Source organism: Bos grunniens, chromosome 7, assembly GCF_055505025.1.
Source record: "Bos grunniens cultivar Pamir isolate PY7600 chromosome 7, Bosgru_T2T1.0, whole genome shotgun sequence".
Taxonomy (NCBI): Eukaryota; Metazoa; Chordata; class Mammalia; order Artiodactyla; family Bovidae; genus Bos; species Bos grunniens.
Genome location: NC_141171.1, coordinates 107,456,909 through 107,477,523, shown reverse-complemented (window position 1 = coordinate 107,477,523; position 20,615 = coordinate 107,456,909). Strand labels below are relative to the sequence as shown.

At 36.8% G+C, this 20,615-nt stretch overlaps 1 protein-coding gene across 6 annotated transcripts in view; it reads left to right on the top strand.

The window, feature by feature from the left end:
- FBXL17 (F-box and leucine rich repeat protein 17) overlaps positions 1-20,615 on the top strand; it is a 527,117-nt gene that overhangs the window by 31,796 nt on the left and 474,706 nt on the right. For 4 of the 6 annotated variants that reach the window (XR_015168387.1, XM_086413344.1, XM_086413346.1 and 1 more), the window contains exon 4: positions 10,727-10,858. The exons of 1 other annotated variant lie outside the window; for it this stretch is intronic. Coding sequence is in view for 4 of the 5 variants with exons in the window: in XM_086413344.1 (XP_086269470.1) it covers positions 10,727-10,858 (132 nt within the window). In the remaining variant the exon portion in view is untranslated. Of the gene's footprint in view, positions 1-308; positions 10,099-10,726; positions 10,859-20,615 lie in introns of those variants that run through there. One more of the 6 variants, XM_086413347.1, reaches the window with a different exon arrangement.

The window sequence follows — 20,615 nt, the reverse complement described above, 5'->3', positions numbered from 1 at the left end:
ATGCTTTTCAGTGTGCCAGTAAGCATTTCTGATTGTTATTTTTAAAAAAATCTCCACAACCCAGTGAGGTACAGGTGTGCATTGTTAAAATTCAGTGTAAGTCTTCTCACCTAATGGGCCTGAGAATGGAAGTTGGTCAGTTAACTGAAATTCAGTTAAATGATAGAATCACAAAATCAATATGTATGATAAACATTTTAATTAAAAGTGTTATATAATTGTAGATTCATTTAGTGAATCTTTTGATATAGAGTCAAGGCCTTTTTCTTGAATTAGAGATAGAGTTTTACTTTATTTTACTTATATAGATTTACCGATGGCTCAGCGGTAAAGAATTTGCCTGCAATGCTGGGGACACAGGTTTGATTCCTGGGTCAGGAAGATCCCCTGGAGGAGGAAATGGCAGCCCACTCCAATATTCTTGCCTGGAGAATCTCATGGACGGAGGAGGCTGGTGGGCTGCAGTCCATCGGATCGCAAAGAGTCGGACGTGACTGAGCATGTGATGGATGGATAGATTTTATTTAAAGTATAACAATGATGTGGCACTGCTGATTTTCAGTTTTTATTAAAAATTGAAGTGGGACAGGAATATGGGTGCAGCTTCTTTGAAATTGTGATTTTCCCAATATTTTATAATTTTATAGTGTCCTACTGAAAACTAATTTATTGGCATGTTTTTATGGCTTGTTCTCATTGAATGTAGAACATTCAACCAACTTTTTATAGCATGAGCTTTCTTTTTCTTTCTCATTTAAGTCAGTTTATTTAATATCTAATGTAATTATGTTAAAATAATTATAATTAGAAAAACAGGTTTGGAAAGAAACATCATTTCCTGTTGACTTATTTATTTTTTTAATCTCAAGTTTTCCTGGCATTTGTTTTTTCAATGTGGTGGTGGTGTTTTTTTTTTTTTACTGTGGTAGAATCTTCTTAATATTTACTATTTTAGCAAGTTTTTCATTTTAACAGCTTTTAAGTGTGCGATTCAGTGGCATTACGTATGTTCACCATGTTGTGTAACCATCGTGGGCTCTATTCTGATTTCTGATTAGTGGACTTTCAGGACCTATTCTAGCTACCTCATGTAGGTGGACTCGTACACTCCTAATTCTTCTGCGTCTGGCTTATCACTTGCATAATGTTTTCAGTGTTTCATAAAGTCAAACAACATAAATCTAGGAAAAAGATTCAAATTTGAGTCCTTAAAGTGGGTCAGATGAGTGGCAGTTTGAAAAATTTGCTTTGCTTTCTTTCATATCTCGTTGTTTGTGTTCCTCTACTACCAATGAAACTACTGAATCAAATTATGACATTGTTATTTTTATGATTTCACAGACATGAGTATTTAGTGTAGTTGGGTGAAGTTACTATAAGATATGGATTAGGTTTTTTCACTGCTTTCTTGCATATGTATAATAGTGACAGTGGTGATATATCAGGAATGGAAAGAAGGAACAAATTTCCTCTTCTATTGAAGGCATACCTCATGTTTTAAAAATATGTTTTTACTACTGGTTTTGAAAAACTTTCCTGTGACCTTGGAAAACCTAATCTTACTTCTATCCCAGTGGTTCTGTGTTGTGGTTTCAGTTATCTAGATTCTTTGTCGAATTATACTCTTCCTAAGGTGTTTGTTTTGTTGTTATCTATAAAAATAACCCAGTAACAGCAAATAGCTTGTTAAAACATATTTTCTTCTGTAAATTCTTAAGGGTAGTGTGCAAAATTTTAATTAAATTTTGAGATTCAGGGAAAATCATCTCCAAGTATTTTATTTTTTATTTATTTATTTTTCATCTCCAAGTATTTTAGAGAAAATTTTGAAAAATACCTTTGGAGTTCTAGGGGCTTCCCTGGTGGCTCAGATGGTAAAGAATCTGCCTGCAATTCAGGAGACCTGGGTTCGATCCCTGAGTTGAAAAGACCCCCTGGAGAAAGTAATGGCTTCCCTCTCCAGTATTCCTGTCTGGAGAATTCCATGGACGGAGGAGCCCTGTGGTCTATATCCATGGGATCACAAAGAGTTGGACATGACTGAGTCACTAACACTCAAGGTTCTGGAGCAAAACTGTAAATAATCTTAAAGGAAAAGAATCTTAAATGACTGTTATAAAGAGGAAAAGAATAAGGATAATCCTTTTTATATTAATTTAGTCTATAGTTCTAATTGCTGTCATGTGCTAATATGAACTATGGATTAATAGGTGGCTTCATTTAAGTGATAATACCCTTTGTATTAAATGCTTTCCTTCAGAGTTGACTGATGGGTACCCTTGACACATTAGAGTTAGAGGAGAGTTTCTATTACTGTTCATTCAACGTGCACCTTTCCTAGGGAACCAGATATTGGACTTGACTTGATAGAGATTCATAGCCTCCTAAATGACATCCTGGGTTCTGTGTCTTAGGTGCCTAAGACCATTTACTGGAAGAATGAGAGTTCGGGTTGTGCCTGGCATGTCAGGTGCAAATAGCATTGAAGGGCAGGCTGGGTGTGAATATGTGTGTGCGTGTGTGTTTATTTCTGGGCTCTTTGTTCTGTCCCGTTGGTCTGTGCCTGTTTCTGTGCCAGTATCATACTGTTTTGATTACTGTAGCTTTCTAGTATAGCTTGAAATCAAGCATGTGATGCTTCCAGCTTTTTTATTTTTCCTAAGGATTGCTTTATTTGAAGTCTTTTGTGGTTTCATATAAATTTTATGATGATTTGTTTTAGTTCTGTGAAAAATGCCATTGGTATTTTGATAGCTATTGCACTGAATATGTAGACTGCTTTGGTTAGTATGGTCATTTTAACAATATTCTTCTAGTCCACGTGAATGGTTTATCTTTCCATTTATTTGTGTCATCTTCAGTTTCTTTCATCATTGTTCTATAGTTTTCAGAGTACAGATCTTTTACCTTCTTGATTAAATTTATTCCTGGAACTTTAGAACATTCATTTGGGGTAACGTGACTAGTACAGATGGACACCAATATGGATGCAGTCTTTCCTAGTATTTTCAATGAGGTTGTCTAAAATAGAACATCAGTTTCTTCAGTGAGACTAAATGATGGTGATTGTCCCTCGAGACGCTCTTCCCTAGTAAGTTATTAGGGTCCTGTGCTGCTCATATCTGTTGAGACCATTACCATGGTTCTTATGTATGTATGCCTGCCCATGTGGCTGTTTGCTCTATGGAAAGTCACAGTCACTTGTTTGTAGATAAAGGCATCAGAGCTACTTGCTAAGGTCAAAACACCATGTAATTGGTTTAAACATCTCTTCCAGACTGCAGCAGTATTCAGTTCAGTTCAGTCGCTCAGTTGTGTCCAACTCTTTGCGACCCCCCCATGAACCGCAGCACACCAGGCCTCCCTGTCCATCACCAACTCCCGGAGATTACCCAAATTCATATTCATCGCATCAGTGATGCCATCCAGCCATCTCATCCTCTGTCGTCCCCTTCTCCTCCTGCCCCCAATCCCTCCCAGCATCAGGGTCTTTTCCAATGAGTTAGTTCTGCACATCAGGTGGCCAAAGTATTGGAGTTTCAGCTTCAGCATCAATCCTTCCAGTGAATATTCAGGACTGTTTCCTTTAGGATGGACTGGTTGGATCTCCTTTAGAGGGGAGACTCCAGGGGACTCTCAAGAGTCTTCTCCAACACCACAGTTCAAAAACATCAGTTCTTCTGTGCTCAGCTTTCTTCACAGTCCAACTCTGACATCCAGACATGACTACTAGAAAAACCATAGCTTTGACTAAATGGACCTTTGCAGCAGTATAACTTACCTGTTTTAACATGAGACTCTACCAAGCTGTCCACAGACGTTGATGTCTAAGAGTCTTATAGACACCTGTTACTTCTTTTATCCAGATTCTCTTCTGTTTCTCAGTAATCCTGGCTGGTGCACTAAGTGTTGAGGTCTCTTTATTGCTCAGTATCTGAATAAATTGACAAATAAGACATTGGAATAGTGGCAGAGGGAAAACACCAGCTTTAATACACAGAAAGGCTAGATTGGGAATGTTGCTTACTAATAGAGTTGAATACATCTGTTAATGCAAATGCTATAGTTTGGTCAGTGGGCATAGTCATCGTTCACTAGGCTGAATCAGCAGTGTCCTGCAAATGTAGAAGTAGGGTGCTCCTTGTGGGCAGTTTATTCTCAAGGGGCAAAAGAACAGAGATGAACTGAACATATTCAGTTTATTAATGTAAGCTAATTAATAATCCGTGTAGAGACCAGGAGTTAGACCAGAGTTCACAGGAAGGACGCAATAGTAGAGAAGCATTTCCTGTCTGTTTCTGTGTCTGTTTTCTTGATTTATTCATTTTAGAACATTTGTGCTGTTTCCTTGCTATGGAAAGATGAGGATTTAGCTCACTTATCCTTTTCTATCTCCTATCCCTTCAGAGTATCAAAATAGTTCTAATTTTGATTAAATAAGTATTCAGTATTTACATTTTATAATTGTGTACTTACCTTTTTCCATTTGGAATTTTGTTTTTATCAAAATGAATAAATACCTTTTGTCCTCATTTACTTTACTAGTTTTTATATCTTAACAGTGATGGAGCCCACAGCTCCCCCCCACCTGTTTTAGTATCTATATATAGATGCTTAGTTAAATTTATTTTCTTAAAGCAGACAACAGTCTGGACTTCTTGAATGTATGCTGCTGCTGCTGCTGCTAAGTCACTTCAGTCATGTCCGACTCTGTGCAACCCCATAGACGGCAGCCCACCAGGCTCCCCTGTCCTACTTTTGCATTAATGGTCATCTTAGTGTCTTACCGTCACTGTTATTTTCAATGTTTTCTTCTTCTTGCTGTTCTGTGAGATGTCCTATTACCTAGACGTCATGCCTTGTTTCTCTGGATGTATTCTTATGTTTTATAGAGCACAGACTGTGATCACTTCCTGTATGGGATGTATGAATATATGGGACGTAAGTCTTTTTTGAGAATTTGCACGTGTGAAAATGTCTCTTTTCTACCCCTCACACTTAATAGAATCATAGATTTGAAATAATTTTCCTTCAGTATTTAATGGCGTTGCTCTATTGCTTTCTTTCAGTGTTGTCATTAAGAAGTTTGATGCTATTTTCATCTTTAACCCTCTGTATGAAATCTGTTTCTTACTAGCGATCTGCAGAATATTTTTTATACCCACAGTTACGAAACTTTATGATGATTTGCCTTGGCATAGATCTTCTTTTGTCATTTGTGGTTAGATGTACGGGTGAGTCCTTTTGGTCTGGAAGTCCGTATCCTCTCATCCTGGAACATTTTATGGAGTTATTTCTTTTAATTCCTCCATTTTCGCTTTGAAAACAATCATCCTCACATTTTCAGAAGTGTGCTGTTGCTCTCGTCTGCCAATGGCCTGCCCCCGTCGGAGGACGCTGTGGTGCACGGCCCTCTGTGGTGCACGACCCTCGGTGAACCCATCTTTCCCTGCTGTCTGAGCGGGGCAGGGGCGGGCTCTGCAGCAGTGGGCGGTGCTCTGAGGGGCTGACTGCTTTTTTACTGCACTTCTCAGGAACCCTGGTGTCTTCCACACCAGCCTTGCCCTCACTGCTGTACACATGTGACCTTGTTGGGTGTGTTGGTTGTGAGCTAAGATACTACTGCTCTGCTTTCTTCACTTACTGACTTTCAATTCAGCTCTCTGGTCTGAGTAACATGTATGTTTGTTCTAGAAATATATGTGCCTTTTTAATGTATTGTAAGATCTGGTAGCACATCTAACGAACGTGATGAAAATTGATGACAAAAATGCTATGTCACTGTATCTGCAACAGCAGTAACGGTACATGAGATTATTTTTGCTTCCTATTCTTTACAGAGTTATGCATACTGCTAAACTACTATGATTGTCTATTAATAAGTGAAGGAGAGGTTAAAGTTCATTAGAGAATAGCAAGTAAATAAAAATTTACCTTTTTTTTTCCCTTTTGCATTTACCTGGAATCCTTGATTTCCACCTGTGGACCCAATTTAGAACTGTTGAATTAAATAGAACACGGTAGTATATGGGACCATAATCATGGATCCCTTTATTTGTCCATTTTTCAAAAAGACTTCTTTACAATGAAAAACTCTGATCAGCCTTTTCAGTCATTCAACAAATATTTACTAAGTATCAGCTGACTATTAGACATGGGCACCAGGGCTACATTAGTGAAATCTCTGTCTTCATGGAGTTTATATTTCCAGTGGAATATATATTTGGTTATTGTGTTACCTAGATTAAAATAACATGCCTTGTGTATATCACCATTCCTAGAAAAATAGTTGAAATTGTGTATCTTTCTTACTTTATTTGAAACAAAACTTGGAAGTTTTTGTTTACAAATGATTTATTTGCAAAAAGATGTGAGAAGATTGGTAAAAAAGAAAAAAAAACAATACCCATTATTGTACCGATCAGAAATAACTACTGTAAACACGTGGGTGTATATTTCATCTCCTTTCTATACATATGTATATGTTTAAATATGTATGTGTATACATAAACATTCATAATTAGTAGAATTATATTATAAAAATATGTACAGTTTACATTTTATTTGTCAAGTGTTTACTTCAGTTTTTTTTTGTTGTTGTTGTTCAGTTACTCCGTCATGTCCGACTCTTTGTTACCCAATGGACTGCAGCACACAAGGCTTCCCTGTCTTTCACCATCTCCTGGAGCTTGCTCAAACTCATGTCCATTGAGTCAGTGATGTTATCCAACCATCTCATCCTCTGTCGTCCACTTCTCCTCCTGCCTTCAATCTTTCCCAGCATCAGGGTCCTTTCCAATGAGTCAGCTTTTCACATCAGATGGCCACAGTATTAGAGCTTCAGCTTCAGTATCAATCCTTCCAATGAATATTCAGGGTTGATTTCCTTTAGGACTGGCTGACTGATCTGCTTGCAGTCCAGAGGACTCTCAAGAGTCTTCTCCAACACCACAGTTCAAAAGCATCAATTCTTCAGCGCTCAGCCTTTTTATGGTCCAGTTCTCACATCCATACATGTCTACTGGAAAAACCATAGCTTTGACTCTACAGACCTTTGTCAGCATATTAATGTCTTTGTTTTTTAATATGTTGTCTAGGTTTGTCATAGCTTTTCTTCCAAGGAGCAAGTCTTTTAATTTCATAGCTGCAGTTACCATCTGCAGTGATTTTGGAGCCCCCAAAAATAAAGTCTGCCACTGTTTCCATTGTTTCACCATCTGTTTGCCATGAAGTAATGGGATGGGATGCCATAATCTTAGTTTTTTGAATGTTGAGTTTTAAGCCAGCTTTTTCACTCTCCTTTTTTACCTTCATCAAGATGTTCTTTAGTTCCTCTTCGCTTTCTGCCATAAGGGTGGTGTCATCTGCATATCTGAAGTTATTGATATTTCTCCCAGCGATCTTGATTCCAGCTTGTGCTGCATGCAGCCTGGCCTTTCTCATGATGTACTCTGCATATAAAGTAAGCAGGGTGACAATATACAGCCTTGATGTATTCCTTTCCCGATTTGGAACCAGTCTGTTGTGCCATGTCTGTTTCTAACTTGCTTCTTGACCCGCTTATAGGTTTCTCAAGAGGCAGGTCAGGTGGTCTGGTATTCCAATCTCTTTAAGACTTTTCCACAGTTTGTTGTGCTCCACAAAGTCAAAGGCTTTCAGTTCAGTCGCTCAGTCATGTCCGACTCTTTGCGACCCCATGGACTGCAGACGCCAGGCTTCCCTGTCCATCACCAACTCCTGAAGCTTGCTCAAACTCATGTCCATCTAGTCGGCGATGCCATTCAACCATTTCATCCTCTGTCATCCCCTTCTCTTGCCTTCAATCTTTCCCAGCATCAGGGCCTTTTCCACTGAGTCATTTCTTCCCATCAGATAGCCAGAGTATTGGAGCTTCCTTCAGCTTCAGCATCAGTCCTTTCAGTGAATATTCAGGACTGATTTCCTTTTGGATTCACTGGTAGAAATTATTAGTCAGTCAGTGTAGAACTGCCTGAAATCAAAGGCTTTAGTGTAGTCAATGAAGCAGAAGTAGCTGTTTTTCTGGAATTCGCTTGCTTTTTCTGTGATCCAGTGGATGTTGGCAATTTGATCTCTGGTTCCTCTGCCTTGTTGAAATAGCTTGTACATCTGGCAGTTCTCGGTTCATATACTGTTGAAGCCTAGCTTGATGGATTTTGAGCATTACTTTGCTGGCATGCGATATGAGTGCAATTGTGTGGTAGTTTGAGCATTCTTTGGCATTGCCTTTCTTTGGGATTGGAAGGGAAACTGACCTTTTCTAGTCCTGTGGCCTCTGCTGATTCTTCCAAATTTCCTGGCATATTTGGAAAAGTGTGGCACTTTCACAGCTTCATCTTTCAGGATTTCAAATAGCTCAGCTGGAATTCTTTCACCTTCACTAGCTTTGTTTGTCCTGATGCATCCTAAGGCCTACTTGGCTTCACATTCCAGGATATCTGGCTCTAGGTCAATGATCACACCATCTTGGATATCTAGGTCATTAAGATCTTTTTTTGTATAGTTCTGTGTATTCTGCTTCTGTCCATACTGTTTCTGTCCTTTATTGTGCTCATCTTTGCATGGAGTGTTCCCTTGGTATCTCTGATTTTCTTGAAGAGATCTCTAGTCTTTCCCATTCTATTGTTTTCCTCTATTTCTTTGCACTGATCACTGAGGAAGGCTTTCTTATCTTTCCTTGCTATTCTTTGGAACTCTGCATTCAAATGGGTATATCTTTCCTTTTCTCCTTTGCCTTTCACTTCTCTTCTTTCCTCAGCTATTTGTAAGGCCTCCTCAGACAACCGTTTTGTTTTTTGCCTTTCGTTTTTTGGGGATGGTTTTTATCACCGTCTCTTGTACAGTGTCACAAACCTCCGTCCATAGTTCTTCAGTCACTCTATCAGTTCTAATCCCTTGAATCTATTTCTCACTTCCGCTGTGTAATCTGAAGGGATTTGATTTAGGTCATACCTGTGCAGCTTAATAGTTTTCCCTTCTTTCTTCAATTTAAGTCTGAATTTGGCAATAAGGAGTTTATGATCTGAGCCACAGTCAGCTCCCGATCTTGATTTTGCTGACTTTATAGAGCTTCTCCATCTTTGACTGCAAAGAATATAGTCAGTCTGATTTCGGTATTGACCATCTGGTGATGTCCATGTGTAGTCTTTTGTGTTGTTGGAAGAGGGTGTTTGCTATGACCAGTGCATTCTCTTGGCAAAACTCTGTTAGCCTTTGACCTGCTTAATTTTGTACTCCAAGACCAAATTTGCCTGTTACTCCAGGTATCTCTTGACTTCCTACTTTTGCATTCCAGTCCCCTATGGTGAAAAGGACACCTTTTTTTTTGGCATTATTTCTAGAAGTAACTAGACCTACTTCTGGTAGGTATGCATAATAACTGTTCAGCTTCAGTTTTTTTGGCATTAGTGGTTGGGGCATAGACTTCGATTAATGTGATATTGAATGGTTTTCCTTGGAAATGAACCAAGATTATTTCAATTTAATGGTTATCTAATATTCAATTTTATGCAAACACCATAATTTATAACTTTAAGTTATTTTCTCTATTTTACTATTTAAAAAAGTCTTGTGCTAATTTCTTGTAGCTGTTACCAAACACCTTTAGTTAATTATTTCAATAATCTGTTATGAATAATTTTAAATACATGGAAAATTTGAAAGAATTTTAGAATGGACACCTGAATACCCACTATCTAGGTTGTATAATTAACTTTTAGTGTGTTGACTTTACTGTACATCTAGTCAGTTATCCATTCTTCTTACATTTTTTGGTAAATATTTAGATGCCGAGTCATATAATTTTCAGGCCTATTTTATAAAATTTAAAAAAGTTTCTAAATTCTCCATGATTTTTAGTAATAATTTATACACTTTGAACTCTTGTCAACACCGGGTTTCTTGTTTTAATGTAACTTTTTAGATAATTTTTGATTTATAGATTTTTACTAAATTTTCTCATTTTATCTAAGATGACTTTCTTCATATGTAACACTCATAAAACAATGTTTATTTATCGTTTGCTTTAATTATCTAATTTCTACTCTAGATTTTGGAAATAAATGTATATAATTTGTTCTATATGGTGCTTCATGTTTTTTAAGGGGGACATTATACTTGTTACTTTTTAATGTACACTTGAGGAAAGTAATCAGGAAATCACTAGTCCCTTTTCTTTTAGTGTTTGCAGTAAGTGTGTAAATAAGTGTTAACTGGAATATTGGCTCTAGCACATTCAGTCTTTTTTCTCTATCACAGTGTCAATGGGCCGATGGAGAAAAAGGACACATTGCGGGCAGTCAGAGCTGGAAGCAGAATCTCATGAACTAAGCACTCGTTCACTCACTCACTGCATCATGGTTCACTTCTTGGACTTTGGTTTTATCCCTTGGATCTCTATTCCTTTCAGTCTAACAGTATGACTGATAAAAAGACTTAAGAGTAACACAGATACAAATTTGAAGTGTTAAGGAACCTAGGCCTTTTGGTGGTTGGACAGTGTGAGGCAGTTGAAGCAAGGAAATGATTAGAAGGTCACAGGGCTTACACAGCAGTGTTTTAAATGAGAGATTGCCTGCATTCTATTTTAAGAGGAATTGATGATTATTTAACTTTGGTATAGCTATTTAAAAAGTTATTTGGAAATCCCTCTAGAAATATGTTGACTTTGTTATTTTTGGAGCATTCAGCGGAATCTCTTTATTTACAGCTGGGGTCGAAATGCAGAGAACTGAAAGATATTCATTTCGGCCAGTGTTACAAGATCTCAGATGAAGGCATGATCGTCATAGCTAAGGGCTGTCTGAAATTACAGAGAATATACATGCAGGAAAACAAATTAGTAAGTACTTCTTATCATCCTTCTGTTTTTCATTTAACTCTTGAATTCCTTATAACGCAGTGTTATCAGGTTTTTTCTGCTGATTTCTTTTGGTGGTTTAGAGGCAAATTCTACTTCAAAGCAAGAATCTTCTGAAAACAGTGATTTTTATAATTTGATTTTATAGTCATGTGGATGCTTGCTTATATGTGGTACTTACATGTTAAAAATTCTTCATTAGCATGTGTTAATGTGTTTTTTCCTAAACTGTGACGGTGGTAAAAATTAATTGGAAAAAATGAAATTTGGCTGCCAAACATGAGTATGTAGTTGTCATTCCTTCTGACTCCCCTAGGGGTTATAATAATTTTAGATAGTTAGGGATTTTTAACATTCAAGAAGATGTACATTTGTGAAATAGAGCCTTTCACTTAGTATGGCATAAAATGGGATTCAGTAAATTGAGACAGATAATCTTGGTAGTTACATAGGTTTTAGAGTGTTACATAGAATTTATATTATGTTTTAAGCACATGTGTAGATAATCATACACACTGTTTAAAACCATGTAATTTTCTCTTTTTGAGATATACTTTACATATCATAAAATATACCTTTTAAAAATGTACAATTCAGTATTTTTTAGTATATTCATAAAGTTATGCAGTCATCATCACTAGTTCTAAAATGGTTTTATTATCCCATAAAGAAACTTTGTGTCCATTAGCTGTCCCTCTTCATTCCGCCTTCTTCTAGCTCATGGCAACTGGTAGTCTACTTTTGGTTTCCATGGATTTGTCTGTTCCAGGCATTTCATATAAACAGAACACAATATGTGGTCTTTTGTATCTACCTTCTTTGCCTTACCATATTTTTTCAAAGTTCATTTGTGTTGTAGCATGTATCAGAGCTTCATTCCTTTTTATAGCAGAATAATATTCCAAATTCATTTAACTTTGATTTGATGAGTATGCAGTATAGAAAAAGAAAACTTTTTAACAGAAAAAGTTGTCACTGCAGAGGCATTAGTAGAGTTCTAGATGTCGAAAAAATACTCTACATTAAAATGTAGGCAAGATGGTCCTGACCGTGTATCAGATTTATAAAGAAGATGTGCTTTTTAACTCTATTTGCAAATGAAGAGATCTTTTTGTTGCTCCCCCCTCCTTAGAGTTAGTTTACAAAATTTAGTAATACCTCTCATGTATTAAGGTAAGTTTTGAAAAGTCTCTAAGAAACCTCAGCACTTCAAGTAAGATAATGCTTTTTTTTTTTTTTTTAAGATTATAGTAAGAAAAAAATTGAAACATTGAATTAAAAGTATATGCTTTTATTAACACATAGAATTATATGTTTCTCTAAAATTACATAATAAAAATACTTCCTATTCCTCTTTACATTTAATACAATTTTAATAATCACTCCCGAGTCTTTATGTTCTTTTGGAGACAGTAAGGTCTTCTGGGTCAGAGAGAGTGAATTTTTGAATCCTGCATTGTGACCCTGGTAAAGCTACTTAGGGTTTCTGAACGTCTTTTGCAAATTGGGTTATTAGTGTTTGTCTTTTTGCGGGTTGTGGTTTTGAGGATTAAATGACATAATGTCCTTAAATTGTGCAGTATTAATTTTGACTCATAGGAAACATAAAAAACTAGTGGTTGTTATGAGATCTTGACTGTGTGTGTCATCTGTTTCCACTTTACACTCAAGATAAATTAAAAGATGGTAATCCCGACTTACAGTTTTTAATATTTCTCATGTAATGGGAACATTATTGACTGATTAATATTTGTTTTCTTGTTGAGCAAAACCAGAGAAACATTTTTCTTTTTTTATTTGTCTTTAGGGTGAAAACCTTTTATTAATTAGAGAAAACAACATAAAGTGAAATTTAAAATTGACATTTAGAAAGGGCAAAACAAATCCTACCTGATCAAAGTCTTGTTTGTTTGGTTGTTCACTTTTAATGTCCCAAATCAACACTACAAAACACAAAGGTGGCGCCTCTGCACCCAAGCCAAGAGCGTTTCAGCCACCCAGAAGGTGACTGATCTACAGTTTGAAACCCTGCTCCGAGCATAGAATCCCACATACAGAAGATGCTCAAAACATCTTTGTTTCAGCAAAAAATTTTGGTCAGTGGTTTCTCAAAGGAATTAACCATGTTTTTTGACGGTTCTGAAGTGAAGTGAAGTCGCTCAGTCGTGTCCGACTCTTTGCGACCCCATGGGCTGCAGCCTACCAGGCTCCTTTGTCCATGGGATTTTCCAGGCAAGAGTATTGGAGTGGAGTGCCATTTCCTTCTCCAGGGGATCTTCCCAACCCAGGGATCGAACCCGGGTCTCCCGCATTGTAGACAGACACTTTACCATCTTAGCCACCAGGGAAGTCCAGTTATATTCAAATATCCTTGATATTATGGTCCATTAGAAAGATATTATGTACTTAGATGCTAAAGGAAATAAGTTTTTTATGTAGTGTTATTCAGTAAATATTTTGATTTCATTGTAAATTTGAAGTAATTTTTCCTATATTTTAGTTCAAAGAAATTCTTTCAATTTAGAAAGAGAAATTGAGAATCATTTGAACTCTTTCTGTTGGACAGTTAAGCTGTTGATAACTCATCTCCCATAGGAACTTTGGTATGTATTTTTAGGAATTATGAAATAAGGATAAATATTTGAATTACTTGCAAAGCTGTGACTTTAAGTAGTCTGGGTTTTTTTTGCTCTGAGATGTATTATCATTAGTCCCTTAGCAACAAATATTTTAAACAGGGTAAGTAGAAATAATAATCTGCTTAATGATAAATAATATTTATATATGCAGATATATAATTATACTGTATATTTAATTATATACAGGGATAATAAATGTCATTTAATAGAACAAACAACTAATACAGCTACTTAGGAGAATATTGTGTTTGAAAGGATGCTAGCAGAACTTTACCTGTACAGATAGATATTGATCATTAGCCAAATTATTTTGCTAATTGTCGTATCTATCTTCTTAAGAACCTTCTCCAGAGTGTTCGAGTTTCATTATGTGGCCTGAAAACAGTCACAGTGCAGTGCTTTTCTAAAGCGTAAAGCTTGCTGACTTTAGAATATCAAACTGTGTGCTTTTCTATACACTGAGTATCTGACTGTATCTTGGCCTTTAGATGGCAGCATTGTCTTTGTATATTTCAGTGACACAGCTTTTGTGTCCTTGATATAACTGTAAAGATAAGATGCTTGTACATGGGTTTTTGCAGATATTTATGGTTTATTTTTAATTTTGTTGTTTAAATGATTTTAGGGAAATTTTCTTTAAAAATATGAAATGCTTAGCTTTATCTTGAGTGTTAAATGGTAAACTTGCCATCTTACCCAAAGTAGCAGAATATTTGAGTGTGCTTATTTGTGGCACTGTAAGTAAGGTAGACGTTAGAATGAGGAAAGGGATGTGTTATTTACCAGAGGGAGCTTTATGCAGGCGTCAAGTGAGGACAATGACTGGACATTTTTGGATTCAGATGATTGATGGTGAAGCAAAGAATTGAGGACTTAGATGTAAAATCTCCGCCCCCCCCCCCCAAATAATGGGTTTTTGTTTTAGTCATTTTTTGAATGAGACAGGTGCCATGCACCTAGATTGGATGTATTTTGCATTTTCTATAAAATATCATATAGATTATAAAAACAGATCTGAGGAATACAACTATAATGGGTGTCTAGCATATTGTGTATAGCCGTCTGTTGTCTATTAGCTGTAGCATTAACATCACTTCTGTGCAGGACTGGCTAAAATTATTCTAAAGCCATGTTTAGTTTGTGTATATAGTTACTGATGATCTAGAAACTTCATTAAGTATATTTTCTCTGCTTTTTAATTTCCTTGCTCCAGATTCTGCTTTTCTACATTTTGGACAGAAGTTCTTTGGGCACCTTTTTATTTAATTTTAAAATGATGGGGTCAGTTAGATTATCTACATTTGCTATCCAACTTGATGTCTTGAAGTACTTATGTCTTAAAGATGTCTTAAAGTTTTATGATTTTGAAAATGGTTTCTATCCTAAGGCTTAGGGTCAGCATATTTGATATATATGTGTTATATTTATTTGGCCTATTTTTAGCATCTTGTACTTTGTAGAGTTATGAACTAGTATAGATTTCGGAGTTACCCAAGAAACTAGTAATATATTATGAATAGATTTTAGAAAGTTTTTGGGAAATGATGTATGTTTTCTGGTTAAAACTTGATTTCCTGTAAGTTAATTATGACTTTTTGTTTTTTTCAACCTCCTGGTGAATTATTTTACTAGTTTTATAATTCTGTACCATCTCCTTTGGCTCCTGCTGTAACATTATTTGTAACATTGTTTTTAATGTTGTTATCCTTTGGAGGCCTACATGTATGAAGTAGGATCTAAATTTACCTCTCTTGGTTTCCTTCTTCCAGGCTGGAAGCATTTTAGGGAATGAATGAAGCAAACACTTAAGTTTGAGTTGAAATGAATTCATCCTGTGATCCAACTGTTTCTTAATCATGTGATGCAGTTAATTATCTTAATTTTTGAACTTTGATCTCCTTGTTTGTAGAAAGGAGATAGTACTACCTCAGACTTGTTCTTAGGCAGATCAGACTAAAAGAGATTGAGGTGAAGTACAAAATGTTGTTCAGTCGCTCAGTTGTGTACAACTCGTTGCAACCCCATGGACTGCACACCAGGCCTCCCTGTCCATCACCAGCTCCTGGAGTTTACTCAGACTCATGTCCACTGAGTCAGTGACGCCATCCAACCATCTCATCCTCTGTCATCCCTTTCTCCTCCTGCCCTCAATCTTTCCCGGCATCAGGGTCTTTTCCAGTGAGTCAGCTTTTCACATCAGGTGGCCAGAGTATTAGAGCTTCAGCTTCAGCATCAGTCCTTCCAATGAATATTCAGGACTGATCTCCTTTAGGATGGGGTGGTTGGATCTCCTTGCAGTCCAAGGGACTCTTAAAGAGTTTTCTCCAACACCACAGTTCAAAAGCATCAATTCTTCAGCGATCAGCCTTCTTTATGGTCCAACTCTCACATCCATACATGACTACTGGAAAAACCATAGCTCTGACTAGATGGACCTTTGTTGGCAAAGTAATGTCTCTCCTTTTTAATATGCTGCATATAGTTCCAAATGTAGGAGTCTTTATTAAAAGCTTTTTTCTTCCTCTCCCGATCAGAGTTCACTTTCTGGAGTCTACCAGTTTGAACTGGCCATTGTCAGTGCCCGCTGTCGCTGACTGTTCTGATTTCATCTGTTAGTTACCCACACAGTTTAATTCTTTATTTTTGCTGCTTGCTGTAATTTGAGGTTGTTGAAGCAGTTAAGTGAGTAGACTGGTAGCCATATTATCATCAATTAGGGTAAGTAAGGTAAACATTTGCATCAAAGCTTAAATAGCAGTAACTAATTCAGCATTCTATTAAGGCTTGTCTTTTCCTGACTCTTCAACTTTGAGTGAATATATTAAGGGATTTGGTCCCCGCTACCCTCCAGTACCCCCACTACATTCTTGATATCTTATTCCTCAAATACTCCTTGAGAAGTGAGTTTACTTGTAATCCCAGACATAAGTGATGTACATTTATGAAGGATTGCATTTTGTAAGTACTCACTTTGGCTTCCAGAGTCTCCTAGGGTAGATACTCGTCTTCATTGCCTTTCCCCTCTGAATGGACAAAGCATTTACTTGCATCAAGAGTGGTAGTTCCCAGTAAACAGTGATGCACAAATATGGCATTCTAGAGAAGGTGACGTTAAGTTATTAAGCTTCATCTTGTCTTTGTTACTACATTTCAGAATTTTGCTTTCAGTTTTTGATGTTTAAAAAGACTTAGTAGTTGTTATCTCACTGAGTGTTTATCATGTACCCAGGTACAATGTAGTTTCACATAATTAATTTTCACTTATTCCATTTTACAGATGAGGAAATTGAGGCCCCGAAAGATTAAGTAACAATAGGTAAATGTCACAGTCAAGGTTTTAACCCAGATATGTCGGATTCCTGAGTATTTGTCTTCAAGACCTTTGATTGCCTGGATACATCACAGATGGAGCTAAATCTATATGCCTTTGAACCAAGCAGTAATTTCCAAAAGGCATTATCCCTCTTAAAACATTTGCCGACAGGTTCTGTAAGGCACCAAAGGAGGAAGTTAATTGTTAGCATGAGCAGAAGATCCTTTTGCTAGAATAATAACTTTTTTTTAGGGGGAGCTGCTAATACTAATAGAGATACACTGAACTCTTTTCTAGGAAAATTAGTAAAATTGTCAAAGAGAAGAAGTGTCTTCTGGAGAGTGTTTAATGTTGATATTAACCCTGTATAAATATAATTAATTTTATTAGAATTGCACTCATGCAACATTTTTTACTTTTCATAAACATAATGTATTTTTTATGAAGTTTGTATTTAGAAGCTAAATATTTTGTCTAATAGATTTAATAAAAATTCTAATGAGTTAATGAACTGATAGCTTTCCACTCTATCCCTTAACACTGTTTCAGATGTTGATTTGGTGCAGTTAAAAATGGAATACATACTGTGTGCCAGGCACTCAATAGTGTTAAGGAATTTAAAAAGTTATACTGCCAAAGAAAGGATATCCTTTTCTAGTGATAAGTGCTGTGGAAATGCCAGTCACAAAATAAGTACTTCTGTGAGAGGCCAGGGAGGAATCAGGAAATCCTGTTAATAATCGGTGGCGTTGGAACTGGGTCTTGATTGATACGTAGCGATGTGGTGACTATGATGCAAGCAGACATTTTGTGAGAAAAGTGCTGCTGTGGGAAATAGCGTTGACAAAAACAAGGCATTAGAAAAATATGTGGAACGTCCAGTTAGTAGTGGAGAAGGAAATGGCAACCCATTCCAGTGTTCTTGCCTGGAGAATCCCATGGACAGAGAAGCCTGGTAGGCTGCAGTCCATGGCGTCGCACAGAGTTGGACACGACTGAAGCGACTTAGCAGCAGCAGCAGCAGCTAGTTAGTAGTGGGTGTCCAAGTAAGATTAGGATTTTATCGTAGTTGGGGAAGTGTTCATAATTGGGTCTGTGAAGGAAGGTGGGGACCAGGTTGTTAAGTTTCTTGAGTGTTATGATAATAAATTTGTGTATCTCTTGGTAACTGGGATTGTAGTTTGAGATTTCTAATTTGAAATGTGGTCAAATATTTTAGTCTTGTATATTTTCTAATTTTAGGAAATTAAAAAAATTCAAAATACTGAAAAGAGTAGTAACATCTGTAATATAAGCCCGTCGTCACCTAGACATTGACAGTTGTTAGCCTTTTTGTCGGAGAAGGCAATGGCACCCCACTCCAGTACTCTTGCCTGGAAAATCCCATGGATGGAGGAGCCTGGTGGGCTGCAGTCCACGGGGTCGCTAAGAGTCGGACACGACAGAGCGACTTCACTTTCACTTTTCACTTTCATGCGTTGGAGAAGGAAATGGCAACCCACTCCAGTGTTGTTGCCTGGAGAATCCCAGGGACGGGGGAGCCTGGTGGGCTGCCGTCTATGGGGTCGCACAGAGTCAGACACGACTGAAGTGACTTAGCAGCAGCCTTTCTTTTAAATTTGTTTCTTCTTGAATTAATAAAGCAAATAAACTTGAAGTCTCTTGTCTTACATCCCATGTTACCACTGTCTCTTTCTAGAGGTAACTACTGTGATGATCTAAAATGCTTAAAAAACCAACAGCTTTAGCACACATAATGGACCACAAACAGCAGTGCAGTGTTGCTGAGTGTGTGGTCACAGTGGTTGTGTCTGACGTTACAGGGTTAGCTGCTGGTCTCACGTAGTTTGTCAGTCTGCAATCCCCTTTGTTTACTTTTAAGTTGTTTTTGGTATCTAGCTTAATGAATATGTAATTCCTTCTTTTAAACTTTTAGTGTTCTATAAATGTATGTATCTCGTGTTTATCCATTCACATTAAGGGACCCTTATATTGCTTCCATTGTTTTGCTTTATAGGTAAGGTTAACAATAAAAGCTTTGTGCAAGTCTGTTGGCTTATCCATGAGAATTTCTCTGGGAGCTAGTCTAGAAATGGAATTAAAGGGAGCTAAGATATCAGATACATTTTGAAAATTTTGATAGATGTCAAGTTGCTCTTCATGAGTAACTGAAATCATGGTTTACAGGTGTATCTTGCTGATGGGTTGTCAGCTCTTTTGAGGATAAAGAGTATCATGTTTCCTTTTTATCCCATCCACCCACATATTGGCACATAGTAGATATTCAATAAATGTTGGTTTAGTGACTAATGGCTTACTGTTGAATTGAATATACTTTTAAAGGTATTTCTTCTAGCATTTTGGGAACATGCTTTAAAAAGTGGGTGGACTTAAGCTTATAAATAAAAGCTTGAAGAATAGGTTAAAGATGGAGAGTCTGTGGCTTTCTGACTTTGCAGTATGTACATCTCTTTGATCTGGTTACTGTATCAATGATGCTGTTCTTCATGTATCAGGTTTACCCAGCCAGAGTCATTCATGTTCTCAAGGGTTATTTTCTGGGATAATATTTCTTAACAACATGCCATTCTGATGAACTAGAATAAAATTTTATCCTTGTAAAAATTACATTGACTCGTACCTTCTTACCATTTATAAAATTGGCTTTATTTTGTTCAGTGATATTCAGAAGATCTACTTTAATTAAAAGCTAGAGTTATTTGGCAAACCTGAAAAAAAGTTAAAATGTTATTTGGCATATTTTTCAATCTGCAGAATGAATGCATTTTTATTCATTATACATTCTTTGGTAGAGCTTACCATCTTTCTTTTAGAACTGTTTTTCTGTTTTCCTTCTGTAGGTATCTTTTTTGTCAGGTATCTTGGTAAGGACTTAACTGAATTGTATTCCTTCATTTTAAAGGCATAGAATACCGTGAAGAGTGAGTGCATGTGTGTGTGTGTCTGTCTTCTCCTGTGGACCGGTGTGGTAGAGGACAGGCAGTAGCTTCGATAATATCCAAATAATTTTTCTTTGGATTACGTCAGTTTTGTTTTTTGTTTCTTTTTTACCCAGCATGTTTATTTAACTAATTGTATTAATTTAATGACATTAAATTTAGTTCACAGATTTTTGGGGGCCCATCAGCTGATGATAGGAGTTCCTCAGATTCAAACAATCACAAGTTGAAGCAAGCTTGGTGTTGAAAACTGATACAGGTATTCCAGTGTTGATAATGAAGAATTTATTATAGCTAAAAGTTTTGTTGTTATTGTTGTTTAGTCGCTAAGTTGTGTCTGACTATTTAGCGACCCCATGGACTATAGTCTACCAGGCTCCTCTGTCCATGGGTTTCCCAAGCAAGAATACTGGAGTGGGTTGTCATTTCCTTCTCCAGGGGATCTTCCTGACCCGGGGATTGAACCTGAGGCTCCCGTCACGTTTCCTTACCACTCAGCCACTAGGGAAACTCGGAATAGGAGACTCAGATAGTATTTGCATATTGTTAATATTTTGTGGGGGGGGGGCTCAGATTCTAGATTACTGAAAATAAATTTATTCTGGGTTTAAAATTTATAGTTGATAGGTTATCCCTAGTATTGCAGTTCTTTTACTGGTGTTACTTTCCACTTACATACTCTGTAGTTTAGATCCTTTTTTTTTTTTTAATGTTTTTATTTTTTCTAGGAGTGCATATTAAAAAATCAGAGATTTGGAACAAATCAAATTATTTCTCAAATATAAATGTGAAAGTGCTGTCTTAGTCTCTGTGCTCAAGTGTTGGCA